General features: G+C 33.5%; 1 protein-coding gene and 1 pseudogene across 1 annotated transcript; one reads left to right on the top strand and one right to left on the bottom strand.

Annotated features, from left to right (window-relative positions):
• Nucleotides 1-5,910: 5,910 nt before the first annotated feature.
• Nucleotides 5,911-10,111, top strand: LOC136067062 (indole-3-acetic acid-amido synthetase GH3.10-like; annotated as a pseudogene).
• A 1,112-nt stretch (nucleotides 10,112-11,223) lies between these two features.
• LOC112034361 (indole-3-acetic acid-amido synthetase GH3.10) lies at nucleotides 11,224-14,822 on the bottom strand. Its single transcript, XM_024067179.2, is given in 6 exon segments — nucleotides 11,224-11,545; nucleotides 11,548-11,763; nucleotides 12,921-13,741; nucleotides 13,927-14,028; nucleotides 14,434-14,700; nucleotides 14,702-14,822. Coding segments are annotated over 6 exon segments (1,803 nt in total). The 5' UTR covers nucleotides 14,782-14,822; the 3' UTR covers nucleotides 11,224-11,228.
• Between the last annotated feature and the right edge of the window lie 5,864 nt (nucleotides 14,823-20,686).

Genomic DNA, 20,686 nt, shown 5'->3' with positions numbered 1-20,686 from the left:
AAATAATTTACTAGCTTATGTTAGTATTTTTTTTTTGGTGATAAATGTTTATCCTACTTCATCTATTTCCTAATAATAAAGTAAAAAAAATTTAAAAGCATTATTTTTTCTTCTCAAGATTTTTTTCTTTTGGAATAAATAACAAAAAAATACCTAATATTTATTAACTTTAACGTAAACTAAAAAAAATTCTAATAACAATCTAATAACATTAACTATTTTTTGGGATAAAGTAAAAAAAAAAAAAAAAAACTAAATGTGATTAACATAAACTTCTTAATTACGTATGAAACAGCGCAGAAAATAAAGAACACAATGATATGATAAACTAGGAAAACCAAACCGGTAAAAAACCTGAGGAGGATTTAACCTAGCTATCCTCAAGGTAAAATAGATCCGCTATGAAAGAATTGAAGTTTTACAATAGCGACTTAGACAACTAACATCCTATTGCTACATTGAGTAGAAAACTTACTACCACGACCACGTGATAGCTCCGAGTCCACAAACTACTTTTGTCATGGATTCACAGCAACCATAAGTACTCCCACTTGTATTTTCTTTAAACTCTTTATGCAGCAACTAAAGCAATCTCCAAGCTCTTGACATCAATCTTGATCTTTGTAAGCCTAAATCAACATTCATAGCATTCTTTGTAGCAACCTTGCAAAGCTTATTATAGGCTTCTTGCAAATCAGCATTTTTAGAGAGTTTCCTATCAGAAGGGCTCTCATCAACAACAACACTTTATCAACTATAGCAATAGTTGTGAAAGTAATGAAGTTTCCATCCTCATCACTACTAGACTCATTATCAGAAACTTCATCATCACTAAGGGTTACAGTCATAGCCTTATCATTTGATCTCAAGAATGTAGGACATTCTGATTTCACATGACCATACTATTGACAACCAAAACAATGTTGACCCATAGAATTATTAGAGGTTTGACCTACTTTCTCTTTAGGTTTTTCATTATTGTTCACCTTAGTGGGTTCATTCCTCCTAAAATTTCTAGGTTCAACATTGTTTTTACCTCTTGCCCTTCTGTTATTGTTCCTAAGAAAATTTCTAAAGTTCTTGGCAAGGTAAGCAATCTCTATAGCAAAGAGTTCATCATTAAATTTATTCCCATCAACATTATCAACTGACTTAAGAGCCATTAATTTGGATTTGTTTGTCTTGGGTAGGTCTAACTCATAGGATTGGAGAGATCCTACAAGTTCATCAACAGGGATGGAGTCCACATCCTTACTTTCAGTTATGACAGTCACTTTGGGTCTAAAGTCCTCAGTCAAAGATATAAGTATCTTCCTAACAATTTTAGGTTGATCATAGATTTCACCCAAATTATAAGCAGAGTTAACAATATCATTTAATTTATCATAGAATTCATCAAAACATTCACCATCAGACATTTTAATACTTTCAAATCTAGTAGTTAACTGCTACAGTTTGTTAATCTTAACTGTCTTTGTGCCTTTATGCACTGTTTAGAGAATATTACAAGCAGTATGAGCAACCTCAACATTAGAGATTTTCTTGAATTCCTCTATAGAAACAGCATTAAAAATAACATTCATGGTTTTGCTGTTAAAAGTGGCTACTTCTTTCTAAGAAGTTTGCCACTCACTAACTGGAGTAGTGGGCTTCTCCCATCTGTATTCAACGGAATTCCAGACTCTCTCATCAATAGATTTTAGGAATGCTTTCATCATTACTTTCCAGTAGACATAGTTATTTTCATCAAAGTGAGGTGGGATCACAAGAGAGTGACCGTGTTCCATGACAACAGGTTTCAATGATAAACTCTTAGACCAAAAGATCTAAGTACTAGAGCTAACCTGCTCTGATAACACTTGTACGTTTTAGACCCCTTAAACACAAATAGATTAACCTAGTTATTTAGTCAAGTGATTAACTTAGGTAAATTATTCAGATTTAGGTTAACATAAGTAAATCATATCATTGAAACAGTGTGAAAAATAAAGAACAAAATGATATAATAATCCAGGAAAACCAAAACGGTAAAAAACTTGGGGGGGAGGATTTAATCTAGCTATCCTTAATGTAAAATAGATCCACTATGAAAGAATTGAAGTTTTACAATAGCGACTTAGACTACTAATATCCTATTGCTACCTCGAGTAGAAAACTTACTACCATGACCACGTGACAGCTCCGAGTCCACGGACTACTTCTTTCTTGGATTCACAGCAACCACAAGTACTCCCACTTGTATTTTCTTTAAGCTCTTTATGCAACAACTGAAGCGATTACTAAACTCTCGACATCAATCTTGATCTTCATAACCCTAAGTATGTATGAAAGCAAACACTTCTAGATCTCATAAGAGATTCATACACATAGCATAAACAACCAACAATAAAACGTGGTTAGGGTTTTTACTTTTATACTTAAGGTAAAACATAAAACCTTACACGTCATACGGGCTTGGGCTGAGTTAGAAAAATCTGCAAAAAAACATTCTGCACGAGTTTTGATCAATCAAGTCTAATTTTCGATCGATCGAGCCTTGTAGAAAGTGAACAGTAATTTTCTGCAATTACTCGATTCTAACTTTACAATAAACATACTTTAAGCAGTTTAATTCTAGACTTTAAGTTTTGATCATGGTTTGCCAACATTACATATTGAAGTTCTAAAATATTTAGATCCTAAATCCTTAGAACCTAATAGAGTATGTATATATATACACCGTTAGTTGGTGTAGTTTTTCGTTCTCTAACTTATTGTACAGTTTTTTTTTATTTAGGCTTCCATTTTTCTACCTACAATCATGTAGGTATGTATTTTTTTACTCTAATTTTTATTATAATCAATTAAATACGTTTTATGTATTTGTTGCCTTTTGTTTAAGCTAATTTCCTTATGTTTTTCTTTTTTTTTGAGGGGGTAATTTCCTTATGTTTAATCTAATTCTTATGTTAATGGTTTGATCCAATTTAATTATTTTGTTGTTCAATATATATGTAAGTTGTCGTAGTAAATTCCAATCATAGACTATTAAATTTATATACAATTTTGCAATCTATATGGTACTTTGTCTTTTTTAACTCTGTTTAATTTTCATCTTGATTTTTTTTCCAGGTTTGTCAAAAAAGATTTCAAGCATCCTAAGAAAGGTTTGTAATCTAGATGTAGAACTTTGGAATTTATTTTTAATTAGAACAAAGGTTTTATTCCTCGAATAGTTCTATCTTTTAAAAGTGGCCAATTTTATGTTACTTTGTCTAAAGATTTTAATCATTAATATTATTGTTAACAATACTGCAAATCACTTATATTGTAGATTCATTAGATATAAAATTCATTTGTGAATAGTTTGATTCATGTAACTACAAATAATATTATAGCACAATTGGTATGTTAGAAGATAATTTTGTATTAAGGTGCTATCATTTTATATTTGATGGTTATTATATCAATGCAATTTATTCCTTTTGTTATAATAATTACTTATTTGGCTATAATAATTATATATATTCTACAAGTTTTAACATAAAACTGTGCAATGTTCTCAAAAAAAAAAAAAAAAAAAAAAAACATAAAACTGTGCAATGCACGGACCTTCAACTAGTATAAGTTAAAAAATTGTTCTCGCCATTACTTTGTAGTATTGCCTTGATTATCATCAAACACATCACCGTTTCCTACCCCCCCCCCCCCCCCCTCCTCCCAAAAATCAAAAATCAAAAATAAAAAATAAAAAATCAAACACATCACCATGGAATAAAACAATTACTTTTTCACTCATTGCGCCAGACTGAGACAGTGCATATAATCATAATGAATTTATGATACCATGTTGAAGGCAATCCTCATCACGTTTTGTCCTTTAATTTATGAAGTTTTGATGAGCTATACCAACTTCTCGCCTTTGTCAGAATGTAATTAAATTTTTTAAATGCTGTTTGGAGGGGGGAAAATAATTTCGAAGCATAATTTTACTCAATTTTTGTTTTTGCTTTTGTTTTTTTGTTTTTGTTTTTGTTTTTTTTTTTTTCCAACGAGTAGGAGCTAAAGATTCGAATCTAAATTCTCCGAGACTTGGACAATGTCACTAACCTCAAAATTCTTGACTACTCAAAGTTATAATTGGGAAATTCACCTATTAAATATTGATTTATTTTGTTTGGATTAATGAGAAAAATAATTCGATAATTTTGTAATAGAACCTATCATTACTACCATCCATATTATCATCATCACACAGACACTACCCTCCTTGTAGTTGCCAATGTCACCCACCATTGCTACCATCATCTCCGAAACAACCACCTTCATCACTCATCAGTCATCAGTTTCGCAGAACTACTACCACCACTATTGTGAAAAATTGGTTATAAGCAAGATTAAAGAATAAGGAAATCAACACAGATTTTATGTAGTTTAGAAGTTTGCCTATGTCCATGGGAGTGAGCAGCTAATAATCCACCATTCGAGAAATTAGGGTTCAATAGTATTTATATATATCATAACCCTACTATGTATAAATTGCCCAAATACCCCTTATTTTATTATATGAGAACGGGTTACAATTGTGTTTATGGGCTCCACTAAGCTACACCCATCTCCTTAGGGTGGCTGACCTAGAAACAAATATGAGTTAACTCTAACAACCACAACTTGTTGACATCGGTTCTACCACTACTACCACTATTGCCCTCACTATTGCCACACCATTGCCATTGTATGTAACCAATGTCATGATACCATATCATTATTGCTAATTTGCTATTTTGTAATATGGTTGGAATTTCCATAATTTAAATCTCATCATTTTGAAAAATTTATGAATGTTTCAAGTTCTTCATATAAAAATGCAAAAATAGAGACAAAGAAAATAAAGGGAACACCAATTTTAGCATGTTTTCCTCTAAAAAAAAATTAACATGGTTTGACGAGGACATCCCACATTCATGGAAAAAATTGGCCTTTGCTTTTTTTGGGCAAAATAAGTAGCATTTTGCCTCATTTTCCAAACTAATTAATAAAATGTCCCTCTTTTGAAACTCGACTTTCACTAAATTGAGTTAAGCCCTATAGTGACGTTTTTAAGGACCTATAGTGGCGTTTTGTAACTTGAACTCCATGAACTCGAGTTATACGTAAAAAGATTACATATAACTCGATTTCATGGAGCTCGAGTTACAAAATGCCACTATAGGTCCTTCAACGTCACTATAGGTCCTTAAAAACGTCATTATAGGGCTCTTGAAATTTTATTTATTTATTTTATTTTTAAACTTGATTTTGAGTAAGTTGAGTTTCAAAAGAGGAGCATTTCCCTGTTTAGTTTGGAAAAGGGGATACAATGCTACTTATTTTGCTCGAAAAGGGCAGAGGCCAATTTTGTCCCCACATTCATGGAGACTTTCTTATTTTTCTATTTTTTAGTATTCTTTTTTTGTTACAATGTCTTGTTAATTTGTACCTTGTATACACAAATTTGGGAGATAAATGATTCTATAAAAGAAAAAGAAAGGAAAAGTGAGACATTCTCTATATTTTTTTTTTTTTTTTAAAAATGCAAATTGCACACCTTAAGTTTAACTAAAATTCATTTAAATCCTTTAGTTTTACTTTCATTCAATCAAGTCATCTAAGTTTCAAATTTATTCAATTCAGATCTTCCATCTAATTTTGTAAAAATATTTCCATTAAATAATATTTTCTCCAATTAAAAAATAATATTTTCTCCAATTAAAAAATCTATAAAATAATTTTATAGATTTTTTTAAAATTTTTTTTCATTAGTTAATTGTATATTTAACAAAATTTTTTTAATGGAACAGGATGTAAGGCCAGAATTAAATAAATTTGAAACTTAAAGAACTCAATTGAATAAAAGTAAATTTAAAGGATTGTACATAACATCACTAAGGCATGAGAGAAAGCATTAAGTGGTTGAATCTAGACTCTACACATAGAATAGCTGTGAGGAAAGGGAGAGTGGTGATGGCTAAGAGATTTTGTCTTAGTCGGTACTGAAGGTATGACTGCCTTGGGAAGGAAGTAGGATTTACATCTGACATGGTACTCAAGCACTCACAAAAAGGGAGATTGTGACATTCTAAGGTTAGAGGCTATGAGGACACTCCTTATTAGTTGAGTGCACCATGAGTCACCTTAGGAACATGTGTACCAATCACAGTACTCCTGATGTCTCTCTCAATGTCCACCAAGACTTGTCTCCTAAGCAATGACAAAGCTTCCTACATACGGGTCCTAGTGCCACGTTGGCACAACTTTTATCCCTTAGTCAGCAGATAACATCACAACTGTAAAAAGATCTCAAGAAAGAGAATATGATGACTTGACACTTGTCCTTGTCTTGAGCCATATTCCTTAAAGTATAAAAAGAACATGCAGCTAAACTTCTAGGGCATGAACCCAACTAGATATTTAGAGATGAAAGTAGAGAGTTGGTAGGATAGAAAGATAACTTCATTGTAAATTGATCTCTTTCCCATACATAATACAAGCTGAGCCGAGCAAGAATATTCTGTTCTTGCTCAAATATTGGTTTTTATCCCTTCTCTAGGGTTTTCCATGTGCATCCTGTGTTGCTTTCTTAATTAGTTTCTTCTTCTTGTTTAAATGTGTGTCTTTTTCATGTTCTACCATAACTTTCTTTATTTCTTGTTTGAGTGTTATGTCAAAGCTTGCATCTTTTCGAGCTTTTTCATGTAAATTTACAGTTAGATAACTTATTTCACTCACATAAATAAGCTTAAATCTAACTTGCACGTATAAGGACTAAAATAAATTTCAGTCAAACATAATGGTGCAATATACATTTTAGCTGAAAAAAAAAAAGGAAAAAAAAAAACTCCCTGCAATGCTCAAGTAGTTTTTATGTTTGTAACTATTACATTCCTTTTGAATTTTATTGAGCTGAGCACACAGATACGATTTTATTTTGGTTGATGAATTTTCCTTATTTGTTTGGTCTTCCTTAGCAAATTGGATTGGTGAACTTCCCTGTCTATTTGGCCTTCAAAACTCCATCGAAAGTAAAATATTCATGTCCTAATTTCGTCTTGCCTTCGGGAAGTTGTATTTTGTTGTTACAACCCTAGGTAGTTTCTTCATGCANTTTTCTTTTTTTTCTTTTTTTTTTTTAACTTTGTAAAGAAGTCTCTGCTATATTCCCTCCAACTTGTGAGAAATTTTTTACTAGGTTCCACACCTTTCACATGTGTAATTTACTGTAATCCATGTTCACGGTTTTGTAGTTCTGGAACAACAGATGGGAGACAGAAGTACGTACCCTTTACAGTGCATAGCGCCCAGACAACGCTTCAGATTTTAGGTTGGCAGCTGCTTATAGATCAAGGTTCATCTCACTTTTTCTAAATATTTTTTATTGTATCATTAATAACTATCACTATAAATTTCCTTTTTAAACATGTATAGTTTGCTAATTGTTAGGCTACATGCCTTTATTCCTTTATTTTTTAAGAGTATATTTTGTATATCTTTCTTTATGTACATATATTTTTATGTTGAATAATTGTAGGGTTTATCCAATAAGAGAAGGAGGGAGAATTCTTGAGCTCATTTACAGTAGTAAACAGTTCAAAACCAAGGAGGGTTAACAACAGGAACAGCCACAACCCTACTATGCAAGCCAAGATTTAAGATCAAACAGGAAAAAACAAAGTCTTTCACTTGCAGCCCAGAAGAAGTAATTTCCAGTGGAGACTACAAACAATCTAACTACTGTCATCTCCTTCTAGGTCTCTTCTTTTCTAACCAAGTAGAGTTTATAACTTCCACTTTTGCCTAAGCATAGTGCAGGCATTTAGCACATTTGAGGAGGCAGTGGCAAGAGTTTGCAATGATATCAGAGAAGGAACTCTTAGTCCAAAATCAATATACCGGAAATGCGAAAAGCCGTCTTGGAAATCATCTCCCCCACCCAAGTTTGGCATCCAAAATCGAAGGGTGTTGCCAGGAATTACAAAATTTGGATTGGTGTGCGCCTAATTTCTACGCTTGGCCAAATGCTAAGTACGTGTATTCTATAATTGACCGGTTCAATGCAACATTACTTGAAAAAACTAAGGCATTATGCAGGAGAGTTGCCACTAGTGAGCGCTGACTATGGTTCTACTGAGAGCTGGATTGGGGTGAATGTGGATCCCTATCACCCCCAGAGAAGGTGACCTTCGCAGTAGTACCCACTTTCTCTTACTATGAGTTCATCCCACTCTATAGCAGAAGGAAGATTGCAATTCGGCCATTGATGACTTCATAGAAGATAAACCTGTCCCACTCTCCCACGTCAAGCTTGGACAACAGTACGAGATTGTTCTTACCACTTTTACTGGTAAGTCATTTTAGAATCTTTGGCCTCAATTTGAGTGCTCTAATTTCTTTAAAATGATAATAATAAAAAGAATGGTAAATCCAATAACATACCCGAGGTTTAGATTAATACTAACTAGGTTCAGGACTTTTTTAAAATTGACAAATTTAATTTCTAAAACCACCTTAATCTCAAATACTGTTAGACCGGTTAATTTATTATTAATTATTTTAGGAACTAAATTGATTTTAGGGACCAAATTAGTTAGTTTTAAAAAGTTTAGAACCTAATTAACATTAACTCAATCCTCAAAGTATGTTAATAGAATTTATCTTAAAATAGATAATAATAATAAAGAAACCCAACATAAATGATATCGTGAGCGTAAAGTGTACCACTCATCGTGGGACAGAAAAATTTCTATTCATTCATTTTTTATTCGACTATACCTTCTCTACTATCCTTTATCTTCTTTTTATAAAAAATAAAACATAGATATGGATTTTTTTTTTTTTTTTTTTGGAAGAAAAAATAGGATATAGAGAGATACCTATTTCTGTATAGAACTCAAGCAAGTCTCAAATTTTAATTATGCTTGTTCTATATCTTTTTGATATGTTCAGTTACCTAACTGCTCGATCCTTAGCGAATTCTTTAGTCATGTGATCATGGAATGTTCATTTCATCATAGTCTCTATCGGTGAATTTTCCTGACATTAAAATCAATACTAGAGACAGTGGATTAGATATGTTTGTACTCCTTTGCTTTGTTTTCCTACTACAAGCTTAAGCTTTGATTTGACATGGATGAGTACTGTTGACTATATGCAGGCAAAAAGATCTTGGCCAAATCTAATTCTCCTTTTTATATTAATGATTCACCAATACAACTCAAGACATTTGGAGAACAAGGATACGTGGATAAATTTAAAACCATATTATCATTGGTCTAAGTAATTGTTTTTTGCTTATTGTGGTATGATTTGTGTGGTCACAAAACACACTTTGGTTTCCTTCTTTTCTTTTAACTTTTTTTTTTTTTTTTTTTTAACTCTTTAGAGTAATTCTACAGTTTCTGAAGATCAGAATCCCATTTTGTTCTTACGAGAATCAATAACATGTTGTGCAGTTTTCACACAGGCATTGGTATTATTGTACTGACTATTAAATTGTATGCAGGGTTGTACAGGTACAGGTTAGGGGATGTGGTGGAAGTGGCAGGTTTTCACAAAGGAACCCCTAAATTGAACTTTGTATGCAGGAGAAAGCTAATTTTGACGGTAAACATTGACAAAAATACTGAGAAGGACCTTCAATTAGTAGTGGAAAGAGGGTCTCAGCTGCTGAGTCAGGCTAGAGTGGAGCTGGTTGATTTCACTAGTCATGCCGATATAGCTAACCAACCAGGTCACTATATAATTTACTGGGAGATTAAAGGAGAAGTGGAAGAGCAAGTTCTTAGCGAGTGTTGCCGGGAAATGGATGCATCATTTGTTGATCATGGGTATGTTGTTTCTAGGAAAACTAATTCAATTGGGCCACTAGAGCTTTGCATTGTGGAAACAGGGACATTCAAGAAGATTTTAGATTACTTCATAGGCAATGGGGCAGCAATGAGCCAATTTAAGACCCCTAGGTGCACTAGCAACCAGGTCATCCTGAGAATTCTTAATGTTTGTACCATTAAAAGGGTTTACAGCACAGCTTACGGTTGAAATAGGCAGAGAAAGAAATTCATCTTTGCTGGGTTGCTTCCAAAAGAAAAGTGCCAAAGCCAAGAGTTTTTTTTTTTTTTTTTTTTTTTTTTTTTTTTTCTTTTATTACAATTTTCAAGTGTAATAAAAATTAAAAATTAAAAAAAAAATCAATTTGGTAGTTTATATCTTATTCGTTGATCACTGATCAGGTAAAAATTGATTTAGTTGGGTGCATATGCATGAAGAAACTACCTAGGGTTGTAACAACAAAATACAACTTCCCGAAGGCAAGACGAAATTAGGACATGAATATTTTACTTTCGATGGAGTTTTGAAGGCCAAATAGACAGGGAAGTTCACCAATCCAATTTGCTAAGGAAGACCAAACAAATAAGGAAAATTCATCAACCAAAATAAAATCGTATCTGTGTGCTCAGCTCAATAAAATTCAAAAGGAATGTAATAGTTACAAACATAAAAACTACTTGAGCATTGCAGGGAGTTTTTTTTTTTCCTTTTTTTTTTCAGCTAAAATGTATATTGCACCATTATGTTTGACTGAAATTTATTTTAGTCCTTATACGTGCAAGTTAGATTTAAGCTTATTTATGTGAGTGAAATAAGTTATCTAACTGTAAATTTACATGAAAAATGAGAGGTGATAATACATACAGGATATATTGTTTAGCTGAAAAAAAAAAAAAAAAAAACTCCTGCAATGCTCAAGTAGTTTTTATGTTTGTAACTATTACATTCCTTTTGAATTTTATGAGCTGATGAGCAACAGATACGATTTTATTTTGGTTGATGAATTTTCCTTATTTGTTTGGTCTTCTTAGCAAATTGGATTGGTGAACTTCCCTGTCTATTTGGCCTTCAAAACTCCATCGAAAGTAAAATATTCATGTCCTAATTTCGTCTTGCCTTCGGGAAGTTGTATTTTGTTGTTACAACCCTAGGTAGTTTCTTCATGCATATGCACCCAACTAAATCAATTTTTACCTGATCAGTGATCAACGAATAAGATATAAACTACCAAATTGATTTTTTTTTTAATTTTTAATTTTTATTACACTTGAAAATTGTAATAAAAGAAAAAAAAAAAAAAAAAAAAAAAAAAAAAAAAAACTCTTGGCTTTGGCACTTTTCTTTTGGAAGCAACCCAGCAAGATGAATTTCTTTCTCTGCCTATTTCAACCGTAAGCTGTGCTGTAAACCCTTTTAATGGTACAAACATTAAGAATTCTCAGGATGACCTGGTTGCTAGTGCACCTAGGGGTCTTAAATTGGCTCATTGCTGCCCCATTGCCTATGAAGTAATCTAAAATCTTCTTGAATGTCCCTGTTTCCACAATGCAAAGCTCTAGTGGCCCAATTGAATTAGTTTTCCTAGAAACAACATACCCATGATCAACAAATGATGCATCCATTTCCCGGCAACACTCGCTAAGAACTTGCTCTTCCACTTCTCCTTTAATCTCCCAGTAAATTATATAGTGACCTGGTTGGTAGCTATATCGGCATGACTAGTGAAATCAACCAGCTCCACTCTAGCCTGACTCAGCAGCTGAGACCCTCTTTCCACTACTAATTGAAGGTCCTTCTCAGTATTTTTGTCAATGTTTACCGTCAAAATTAGCTTTCTCCTGCATACAAAGTTCAATTTAGGGGTTCCTTTGTGAAAACCTGCCACTTCCACCACATCCCCTAACCTGTACCTGTACAACCCTGCATACAATTTAATAGTCAGTACAATAATACCAATGCCTGTGTGAAAACTGCACAACATGTTATTGATTCTCGTAAGAACAAAATGGGATTCTGATCTTCAGAAACTGTAGAATTACTCTAAAGAGTTAAAAAAAAAAAAAAAAAAAAAGTTAAAAGAAAAGAAGGAAACCAAAGTGTGTTTTGTGACCACACAAATCATACCACAATAAGCAAAAAACAATTACTTAGACCAATGATAATATGGTTTTAAATTTATCCACGTATCCTTGTTCTCCAAATGTCTTGAGTTGTATGGTGAATCATTAATATAAAAAGGAGAATTAGATTTGGCCAAGATCTTTTTGCCTGCATATAGTCAACAGTACTCATCCATGTCAAATCAAAGCTTAAGCTTGTAGTAGGAAAACAAAGCAAAGGAGTACAAACATATCTAATCCACTGTCTCTAGTATGATTTTAATGTCAGGAAAATTCACCGATAGAGACTATGATGAAATGAACATTCCATGATCACATGACTAAAGAATTCGCTAAGGATCGAGCAGTTAGGTAACTGAACATATCAAAAAGATATAGAACAAGCATAATTAAAATTTGAGACTTGCTTGAGTTCTATACAGAAATAGGTATCTCTCTATATCCTATTTTTTCTTCAAAAAAAAAAAAAAAAAAAATCCATATCCTATGTTTTATTTTTTATAAAAAGAAGATAAAGTAGTGAGAAGGTATAGTCGAATAAAAAATGAATGAATAGAAATTTTTCTGTCCCACGATGAGTGGTACACTTTACGCTCACGATATCATTTATGTTGGGTTTCTTTATTATTATTATCTATTTTAAGATAAATTCTATTAACATACTTTGAGGATTGAGTTAATGTTAATTAGGTTCTAAACTTTTTAAAACTAACTAATTTGGTCCCTAAAATCAATTTAGTTCCTAAAATAATTAATAATAAATAACTAACCGGTCTAACAGTATTTGAGATTAAGGTGGTTTTAGAAATTAAATTTGTCAATTTTAAAAAGTCCTGAACCTAGTTAGTATTAATCTAAACCTCGGGTATGTTATTGGATTTACCATTCTTTTTATTATTATCATTTTAAAGAAATTAGAGCACTCAAATTGAGGCCAAAGATTCTAAAATGACTTACCAGTAAAAGTGGTAAGAACAATCTCGTACTGTTGTCCAAGCTTGACGTGGGAGAGTGGGACAGGTTTATCTTCTATGAAGTCATCAATGGCCGAATTGCAATCTTCCTTCTGCCTATAGAGTGGAATGAACTCATAGTAAGAGAAAGTGGGTACTACTGCGAAGGTCACCTTCTCTGGGGGTAGATAGGGATCCACATTCACCCCAATCCAGCTCTCAGTAGAACCATAGTCAGCGCTCACTAGTGGCAACTCTCCTGCATAATGCCTTAGTTTTTTCAAGTAATGTTGCATTGAACCGGTCATTATAGAATACACGTACTTAGCATTTGGCCAAAGCGTAGAAATTAGGCCACACCAATCCAAATTTTGTAATTCCTGGCAACACCCTTCGATTTTGGATGCCAAACTTGGGTTGGGGGAGATGATTTCCAAGACGGCTTTTCGCATTTCCGGTATATTGATTCTTGGACTAAGAGTTCCTTCTCTGATATCATTGCATAACTCTTGCCACTGCTCCTCAAATGTGCTAAATGCCTGCACTATGCTATAGGCAAAAGTGGAAGTTATAAACTCTACTTGGTTAGAAAAGAAGAGACCTAGAAGGAGATGACAGTAGTTAGATTGTTTGTAGTCTCCACTGGAAATTACTTCTTCTGGGCTGCAAGTGAAAGACTTTGTTTTTTCCTGTTTGATCTTAAACTCTTGGCTTGCATAGTAGTGGGTTGTGGCTGTTCCTGTTGTTAACCCTCCCTTGGTTTTGAACTGTTTACTACTGTAAATGAGCTCAAGAATTCTCCCTCCTTCTCTTATTGGATAAACCCTACAATTATTCAACATAAAAATATATGTACATAAAGAAAGATATACAAAATATACTCTTAAAAAAATAAAGGAATAAAGGCATGTAGCACTAACAATTAGCAAACTATACATGTTAAAAAGGAAATTTATAGTGATAGTTATTAATGATACAATAAAAAAATATTTAGAAAAAGTGAGATGAACCTTGATCTATAAGCAGCTGCCAACCTAAAAATCTGAAGCGTTGTCTGGGCGCTATACACTGTAAAGGGTACGTACTTCTGTCTCCCATCTGTTGTTCCAGAACTACAAAACCGTGAACAGGGATTACAGTAAATTACACATGTGAAAGGTGTGGAACCTAGTACAAAATTTCTCAACAAGGTTGGAGGGAATATAGCAGAGACTTCTTTACAAAGTTAAAAAAAAAAGAAAAAAAAAAAAAAAAAAGAAAAAAAAAGCTAGTGGTTTTCTTTCAAATCAATGTCATAAAAACATCATAAAAATTCAGAACAACTTTTAGGCACCCCATAAAAGAAGATAAGAGATGGGAGCCAACAAAAGGAGCAAATTACAGCCCTTAACTTAAATTCTATATTCTGATTCCTTTTCAAAGATGATAATTCCAAAAGAAAATATAGTAAAAGCTAAAATGAAGCTCAAACCAAAAGAAAAAAATTAAATAAATAAAAGAAGGTATTTAATATTTACCTTAAGGAGAGAGTTGTTATGGGTTGTTGAGTGAGTAAAGGAGCTTTGTCCCCATCTGCAATTCTCTGAATATAAGGATCTAAATCTGCATGGGAGGCAAGGGGCACCGTGGAAGTGAAGAGTGATTCCAATGCATATGCATCCATGTTTGGATGTTTTAAGTTTTCTCTCTCCCCAAACCATTTTTTGAGATATTCCACCCCATAGTTCAGCTGAAGAATCCGGCGAAGTGTCTGAGTCTGAACATGTCCGGCGTTCTCCACAAGTTTCGAACCAGTCGATAATGTCATCATACTCGTGGTTGCCATTGTTTTTGCTATAATAACTCACTGGCACAGCTGGTTCCATTATGGATTTTGGTGATGCAGCATATCAGAAATGTAAAAAATAAAAAAGCTATTATAGATGGGTTGGGGAGGGGGGGGGGGGGGGGTACTTTTTGTGAGGAACCAAGGGCAAGGAGCCCACAANTATTATAGATGGGTTGGGGAGGGGGGAGGGGGGGGGGGGGGTACTTTTTGTGAGGAACCAAGGGCAAGGAGCCCACAAATTGAAAGATCCTTATCTTGGGCTATGGTTATGTGTAGATAGAGCTTTGTTCCTTATAGTATAGCTCAAAAGACCTCTCCTAATATTTTTCAGTCTAGCTCCATTGTGTAATGGTACGATTGTTTAGAGACCACAAGAAATAGTGTTATCATATTTTTAGAGAGAGAGAGAGAGAGGAGATTCTTCTTTGAAAAGATATGTGGACTAATGTGGCCAGGGGACCAAAACCCACGAGCCTTGACAGCTCGACACAGCTTGTTATTTTTTCCCCCCAATTTATGAGCCACCATTTGAAAATGATACGTGTTTCATGTCATTTTTCATGTTTTTGTCCCCTGTTTTTGAAAAATTTGGTACTTTTGAAATATAGTGAAATTATGTTTCATTTTCTTATGTTTATATTGGACTCTACCATAAATATAACGAGTGAATGTCACTATGAATGTGAAAGAAAAGAGCTTTATTTTTTGTATTTTAAGAGTATCTAATAATTACTCCTTTGTTCCAACTCAAATGCTAGTCTCGTTTTAATGTGATGACTAATGACTAGTGAGCTCAATTTACTTCAAAGTTCCAAATCATTGAACCACTTGCTAGGTTTTCGGGAAGGTATGAGGGCAGTCACTATTCAGTGCCAAAGTCAATTGAGGTACAACAAATAAATAGTTAATTGCACGCATCCACTTAAATTAGGCTAAAATGACTAGATCAATTGCAGCTCACCATCAAGGATAACAGTCTAACACAATGGTTGCACATGCAAAGTGGGTGGGGAAAGGAAGGAAGCTACAGGGAACGGAAAGGAAGCTACTATTCCCTTAAGGTAATCGGTTTTGTTCATATCGTAAGATATGTATCGAATTGAACAAAAAAGTCCCGTATCATAAATATCAATTATGTTCATGAGTCGTATGTAATATAGATGTGTATCATATGAATTGAATGTATTGGACTATATATATACATGTGGGTTTAAATTAAGTTTTTTGTTCAAACGTTATAGTTTAACTTGAATCCCACAAGTTGTAAGACTTGTTTCTAACACAATTATTAGTTGAACTCAATGAAATAAAGTGTCCATTGAGTCCCCCCCCCCCCCTCCCCCATCTCTCTCTATCTCTCTCTCTCTCTCTCTTAATTTGGACCACAANTTACTTCTCCTTTCCTTATAAAAAATAGAGAGCTAAGTGTATTTATAAATCAAAAAATAAAAAATAAATAGACAAAAAATGTTCTATTTGCCTCCATTTTTTAAATATAACTAAACTACAACATAAATTGCATCATGAATCGATTTTTATTTTTATCATTCCTATCATATCATGTTTTTGTAATATAAATAATATATTACTTTGTAAATTGATATTAAAAATGGAACATATTCAACTAGTGATTAATTGAATCATCGCTAATGTAATAATATTTCACAAAACCAACTAAATAAATTAAATTAAAATTATATTTATAACATCCATACTCAAATTGGTTAAACTCAAAAGGGATGATATGTGATATATAAATTCAAATAATTTTTTTTCTAATCATTTCATCATATTACTTAATCAATTTCATATTTAAAGTCCAAGACAATGTTATCAATATCTTCATCATCTTGCATAATTGTTTCATCATTAGCATCAATTTCTCTTGTCCACCTTCTTCTTCCTCATTTCCAATATTTGCTATCTTTTCTTATTCTTCTATTTCAATTACTCTTTTTTCTTAATTTTTCTTTTGGCGTTCAATTTTCTTGAACTTGTAACTATAATACCAAATATAATAACAATAATATCAAAATGTAATGATTATGTTCTCATTTAATATTGTATTCATAGTATAGAAAAAAATTGTGAACGTTGAAGTGAAATATTAAGTTTGTGGTCAAATTAAGAGAGAGAGAGAGAGAGAGAGAGAGATGGGGAGGGGGGGAGAAGGACATGGGGAGGTAACTTTCTTTTTTTTTTTTTTGAGAGGAAACGCGTCAAGTTTTATTACAAAAATCCAACAATGTCATTTAGGACAATAGAAAGTAAGGGTGGTGGAATATCCTCCATCCACATTGAAAAAACTATTAATTACAAGTGAAGAATATTAAAAATAAATTCTTATTGTTCATAATAATAAAGAATAAAATTACACTCTTTGTCTCATCTTCTCTTTATTTTCTTATTTCCGTTGAGGTTGGAAGGAAGCCAAATAAGATGAATCAGTTTTTATTCTTACTTCGCCTCAATTTGGAAGAAGTACTTTGCCCTTGAAAGGTGATGATACAAGGAATCTTAACGCTTTTTTTGTTTTGAAGTAAAATATTTTATGGAAAATGTTTTCCCATTTTCAGGTGTTTGTTTGTCAAACTTGTAAAATGTTTTTGTTGATAGTAAAATCCTTTATAAAAAGTCGTAAAATATTTTACCTTTAAAAATTTGGTAAATTTTTTTCCAAAAGCATACAGTGGCTTCTCCTCCCCCATTTGGTTGCTAGGTCAACTATTTGGTGGCCGGAGGCTCTGCTCCGGCGATCGGCGACAACGATCAGGTGGCCAGAGACTTCGCTGCGATGGCCTGGTGTTCAGTGACTTTGCTCATCAATGTTCGGAAACATCACACTGGCAATCGGTGTCGACAGTTTGATCATTGGAGATACCACTCCGATTGTGATTGATGACAGTCTGGTTGCCAAAGCCATTGCTTTGACTACTAGTTCCAATGGTTTGGTCACTGAATCTCCAACACCAGCTGCTTCAGTGTTGAGTAACTTGAAGTGACACTAGTGTGTTGGCCAAAACTCCTATGATACTTAAATTAGTACTCTATTCCAAGAAATAGGTATCAAAGTGTAAGGAATTTCTCTCATACATGGGAGACAAAGACATCAAACACTAAGTTCAAGCTTGAATTAGTATCGTAGCTCATGTAAAACTAATAAAGCCCATTTGCTAGAATTTAGCTAGGGTTAGAGTCAATTAGAAGTTAGTTAGTTATAGTTTGTTAGAAAAGTGCACATGTAAAAAATTAAACACAAGGGTGTATTCTTTAAAGTACATCCCTAATTAGTTTTTCAATAGTAATGAGCCCTATATGGCCACTTAGAATGAGGCAATGAGTGTATAAATCAAGCCATGTACTCATCATTTTTTATCAGTGAAACTATATTTAAGTTGTTATTTAATTTTTTGTTTTCTCTTTAGTCTTTCTCTTGGAGCTAAAGACTCCCTTGAAATAATATCATTCTTGAAGGTGGTGACTCTCTTGAAGTAGTCACAATCCATTCAACCATCAACTACTCATAAAAACCATTGAGCACCCGAAAGCCTAAATCAAGCCTAAACACCCACTTACTAATCTCTAACTTGAAAACCATCACCAACTACTAAATCCACCCTAACCCCCAATGTTGTACTTGAACCCTAAGAGCCTTAGACAATAAATCACAGTATCTCAATCATCAAGAACTATCTTGAATTATCTTAAGGAACACTAACCCTAATTGATTTCTTTACAACTGGTATTAAGATAACAAAAATTAAAACCGTTGCAACTCACTAGAAAATCAATTAATATGATCAAGCACATCATTGTTGACATCAAAACATCCTCGAAAATTCTCATTTGGGAATGAAAAGCCCAAAGACATGAACCAAATGGAAGGTGGTGTTCATGCTCTCAACCTATTGAAACCCACCAAAAGGCAAAAATCCACCAGATTTGCAAAGCCAATCATTTTGTTTTTTTACAATACCCTAGAGTATAGAAAGGTCCTTATGGCCTTTTGTCATATGGATGGAGAGACCTTTGTGTGGTATAAAAATAAAAATATTAAAAAAATCAAGTAAATTCCATGAGTTGGGAGGTGTTCATTAGCACCTTATAAGATAGGTCTTTATCAATAGCCAATGATACACCAATGGAGACTCTTAAAAGGTTGAGAGAAGCCTCTACAATGGCTAGCTCTAAGGCACCCTTCAAAGCTCTTGTCTAACTTGTTTAAAAATTAATTCTAGAATCAATTGACCATGATAGGTCACAATCTGAATGACCCCTTGTGATTAACCCTAATTAATTAATTTAGCCAAGTAATTAATTAATCAATTAATCATGCAATTTTATGGAAGCACAAACAAATCACCAATCAACTAAATATGCAGCGGAAAATAAATAACACGGTGATTTGTTTACGAATGGAGAAAACCCTAATGGCAAAAACCCCACCGGGTGATTTTCAGGTCACCACTCCCGAAACTCCACTATTATCAAATCAAGCGGTTACAAGTAAAGGAATCCCAAGTACCTTACCAACCTACAGTTGAACCTTTACCCCAATACCCAATTGGACTTGATCTGTAGTGACAGTCTCCACCTTTGATGCACGGCTCCCAAGTACATGACTAACCAATGCGCAGATCCAAGTACGCGACTTCAGAACACCAACTAAGGAAGAATGGTTGGCTGCAAAGTTCTTCAGTTCATCCACTTGATGAATAGCAGGAAGGTGCTTGGTTACAAAACCCTATGGTGCAAATACACTGCAACTTCTTGATGGAAGATGAACTAGGTCAAGAATTTCGTCTGTTGATCTCAATTTGCTTAAACAGAGATTGTTCAATGATAATGCAACTTGTGTCACCCTAGACGGCTCTTAAAATAATCCTTTTATATGTTTAGGGTTAGAAGAAAAGAAGGCTCAAAAACATATTCACGGATCCCAAGAAAAACAGATTGGAAATCTGACTTTTTAAATCTCGACAGATAGCAGGTGTCGAGGTAGCTGTCGAGAGGTGTCGAGCTTTAAAAACTTTGCACTTCAGCTTGCTTTCTCTTGGACAGACTTGATGACTTCAACACATGACCTTGAAACATTGTTTCTTGAAGTATTAAAAACACCTAGAACTACCCAATTACAAGTAGAGTGCGTTTTGTCAAAGGATTAGCCAATTTACATAAATAAGTGACATATGTTCTTAAACAAGTTAAAACATATATGTCCTAACAGACCACATCTTGGAGAGCTTCAATATCATTATCAACAAACTACCAAAGATGCAAGATCTAACCAAATAATTGTCAGAGATCAAAGGAGATCCAAAAGTCAACAAATCAATCACTAGAGGCCAATAAATCATCAAAGGAGTCCAAGTGGTGTGTTGGTAACACTGCTAGTCTTGATTCTTAATTGAGGGTGAGATCTCAGATTCTACACCCCCAAGACACTCAATTCTCTATTATTTTTTTAAATAAAGTCAACTCTTTGACCTAGTTGAACTGGCTTACTGACCACATCTTGGAGAGCTTCAATATCATTATCAACAAACTACCAAAGATGCAAGATCTAACCAAATAATTGTCAGAGATCAAAGGAGATCCAAAAGTCAACAAATCAATCACTAGAGGCCAATAAATCATCAAAGGAGTCCAAGTGGTGTGTTGGTAACACTGCTAGTCTTGATTCTTAATTGAGGGTGAGATCTCAGATTCTACACCCCCAAGACACTCAATTCTCTATTATTTTTTTAAATAAAGTCAACTCTTTGACCTAGTTGAACTGGCTTACGGTTCAAATTGTTTTTTGGGTCAAATCACGATTCAGGGAATTTTCTCAGATTCTTCAAATAGTCAGTTTTGACACATAAAAAACCGGTTTTATACTTGGTTCATGGTTAACCCAATTAGACAAGCAGGTTTGATTCGGGTCTGAATACCTTGCAAAA

This window comes from Quercus suber, unplaced genomic scaffold (genome assembly GCF_002906115.3).
Source record: "Quercus suber isolate HL8 unplaced genomic scaffold, Cork oak 2.0 scaffold_56, whole genome shotgun sequence".
Lineage (NCBI taxonomy): Eukaryota > Viridiplantae > Streptophyta > Magnoliopsida > Fagales > Fagaceae > Quercus > Quercus suber.
The sequence above is the reverse complement of the archived record's forward strand: the minus strand, read 5'-3'. Positions and strand labels throughout refer to the sequence as shown.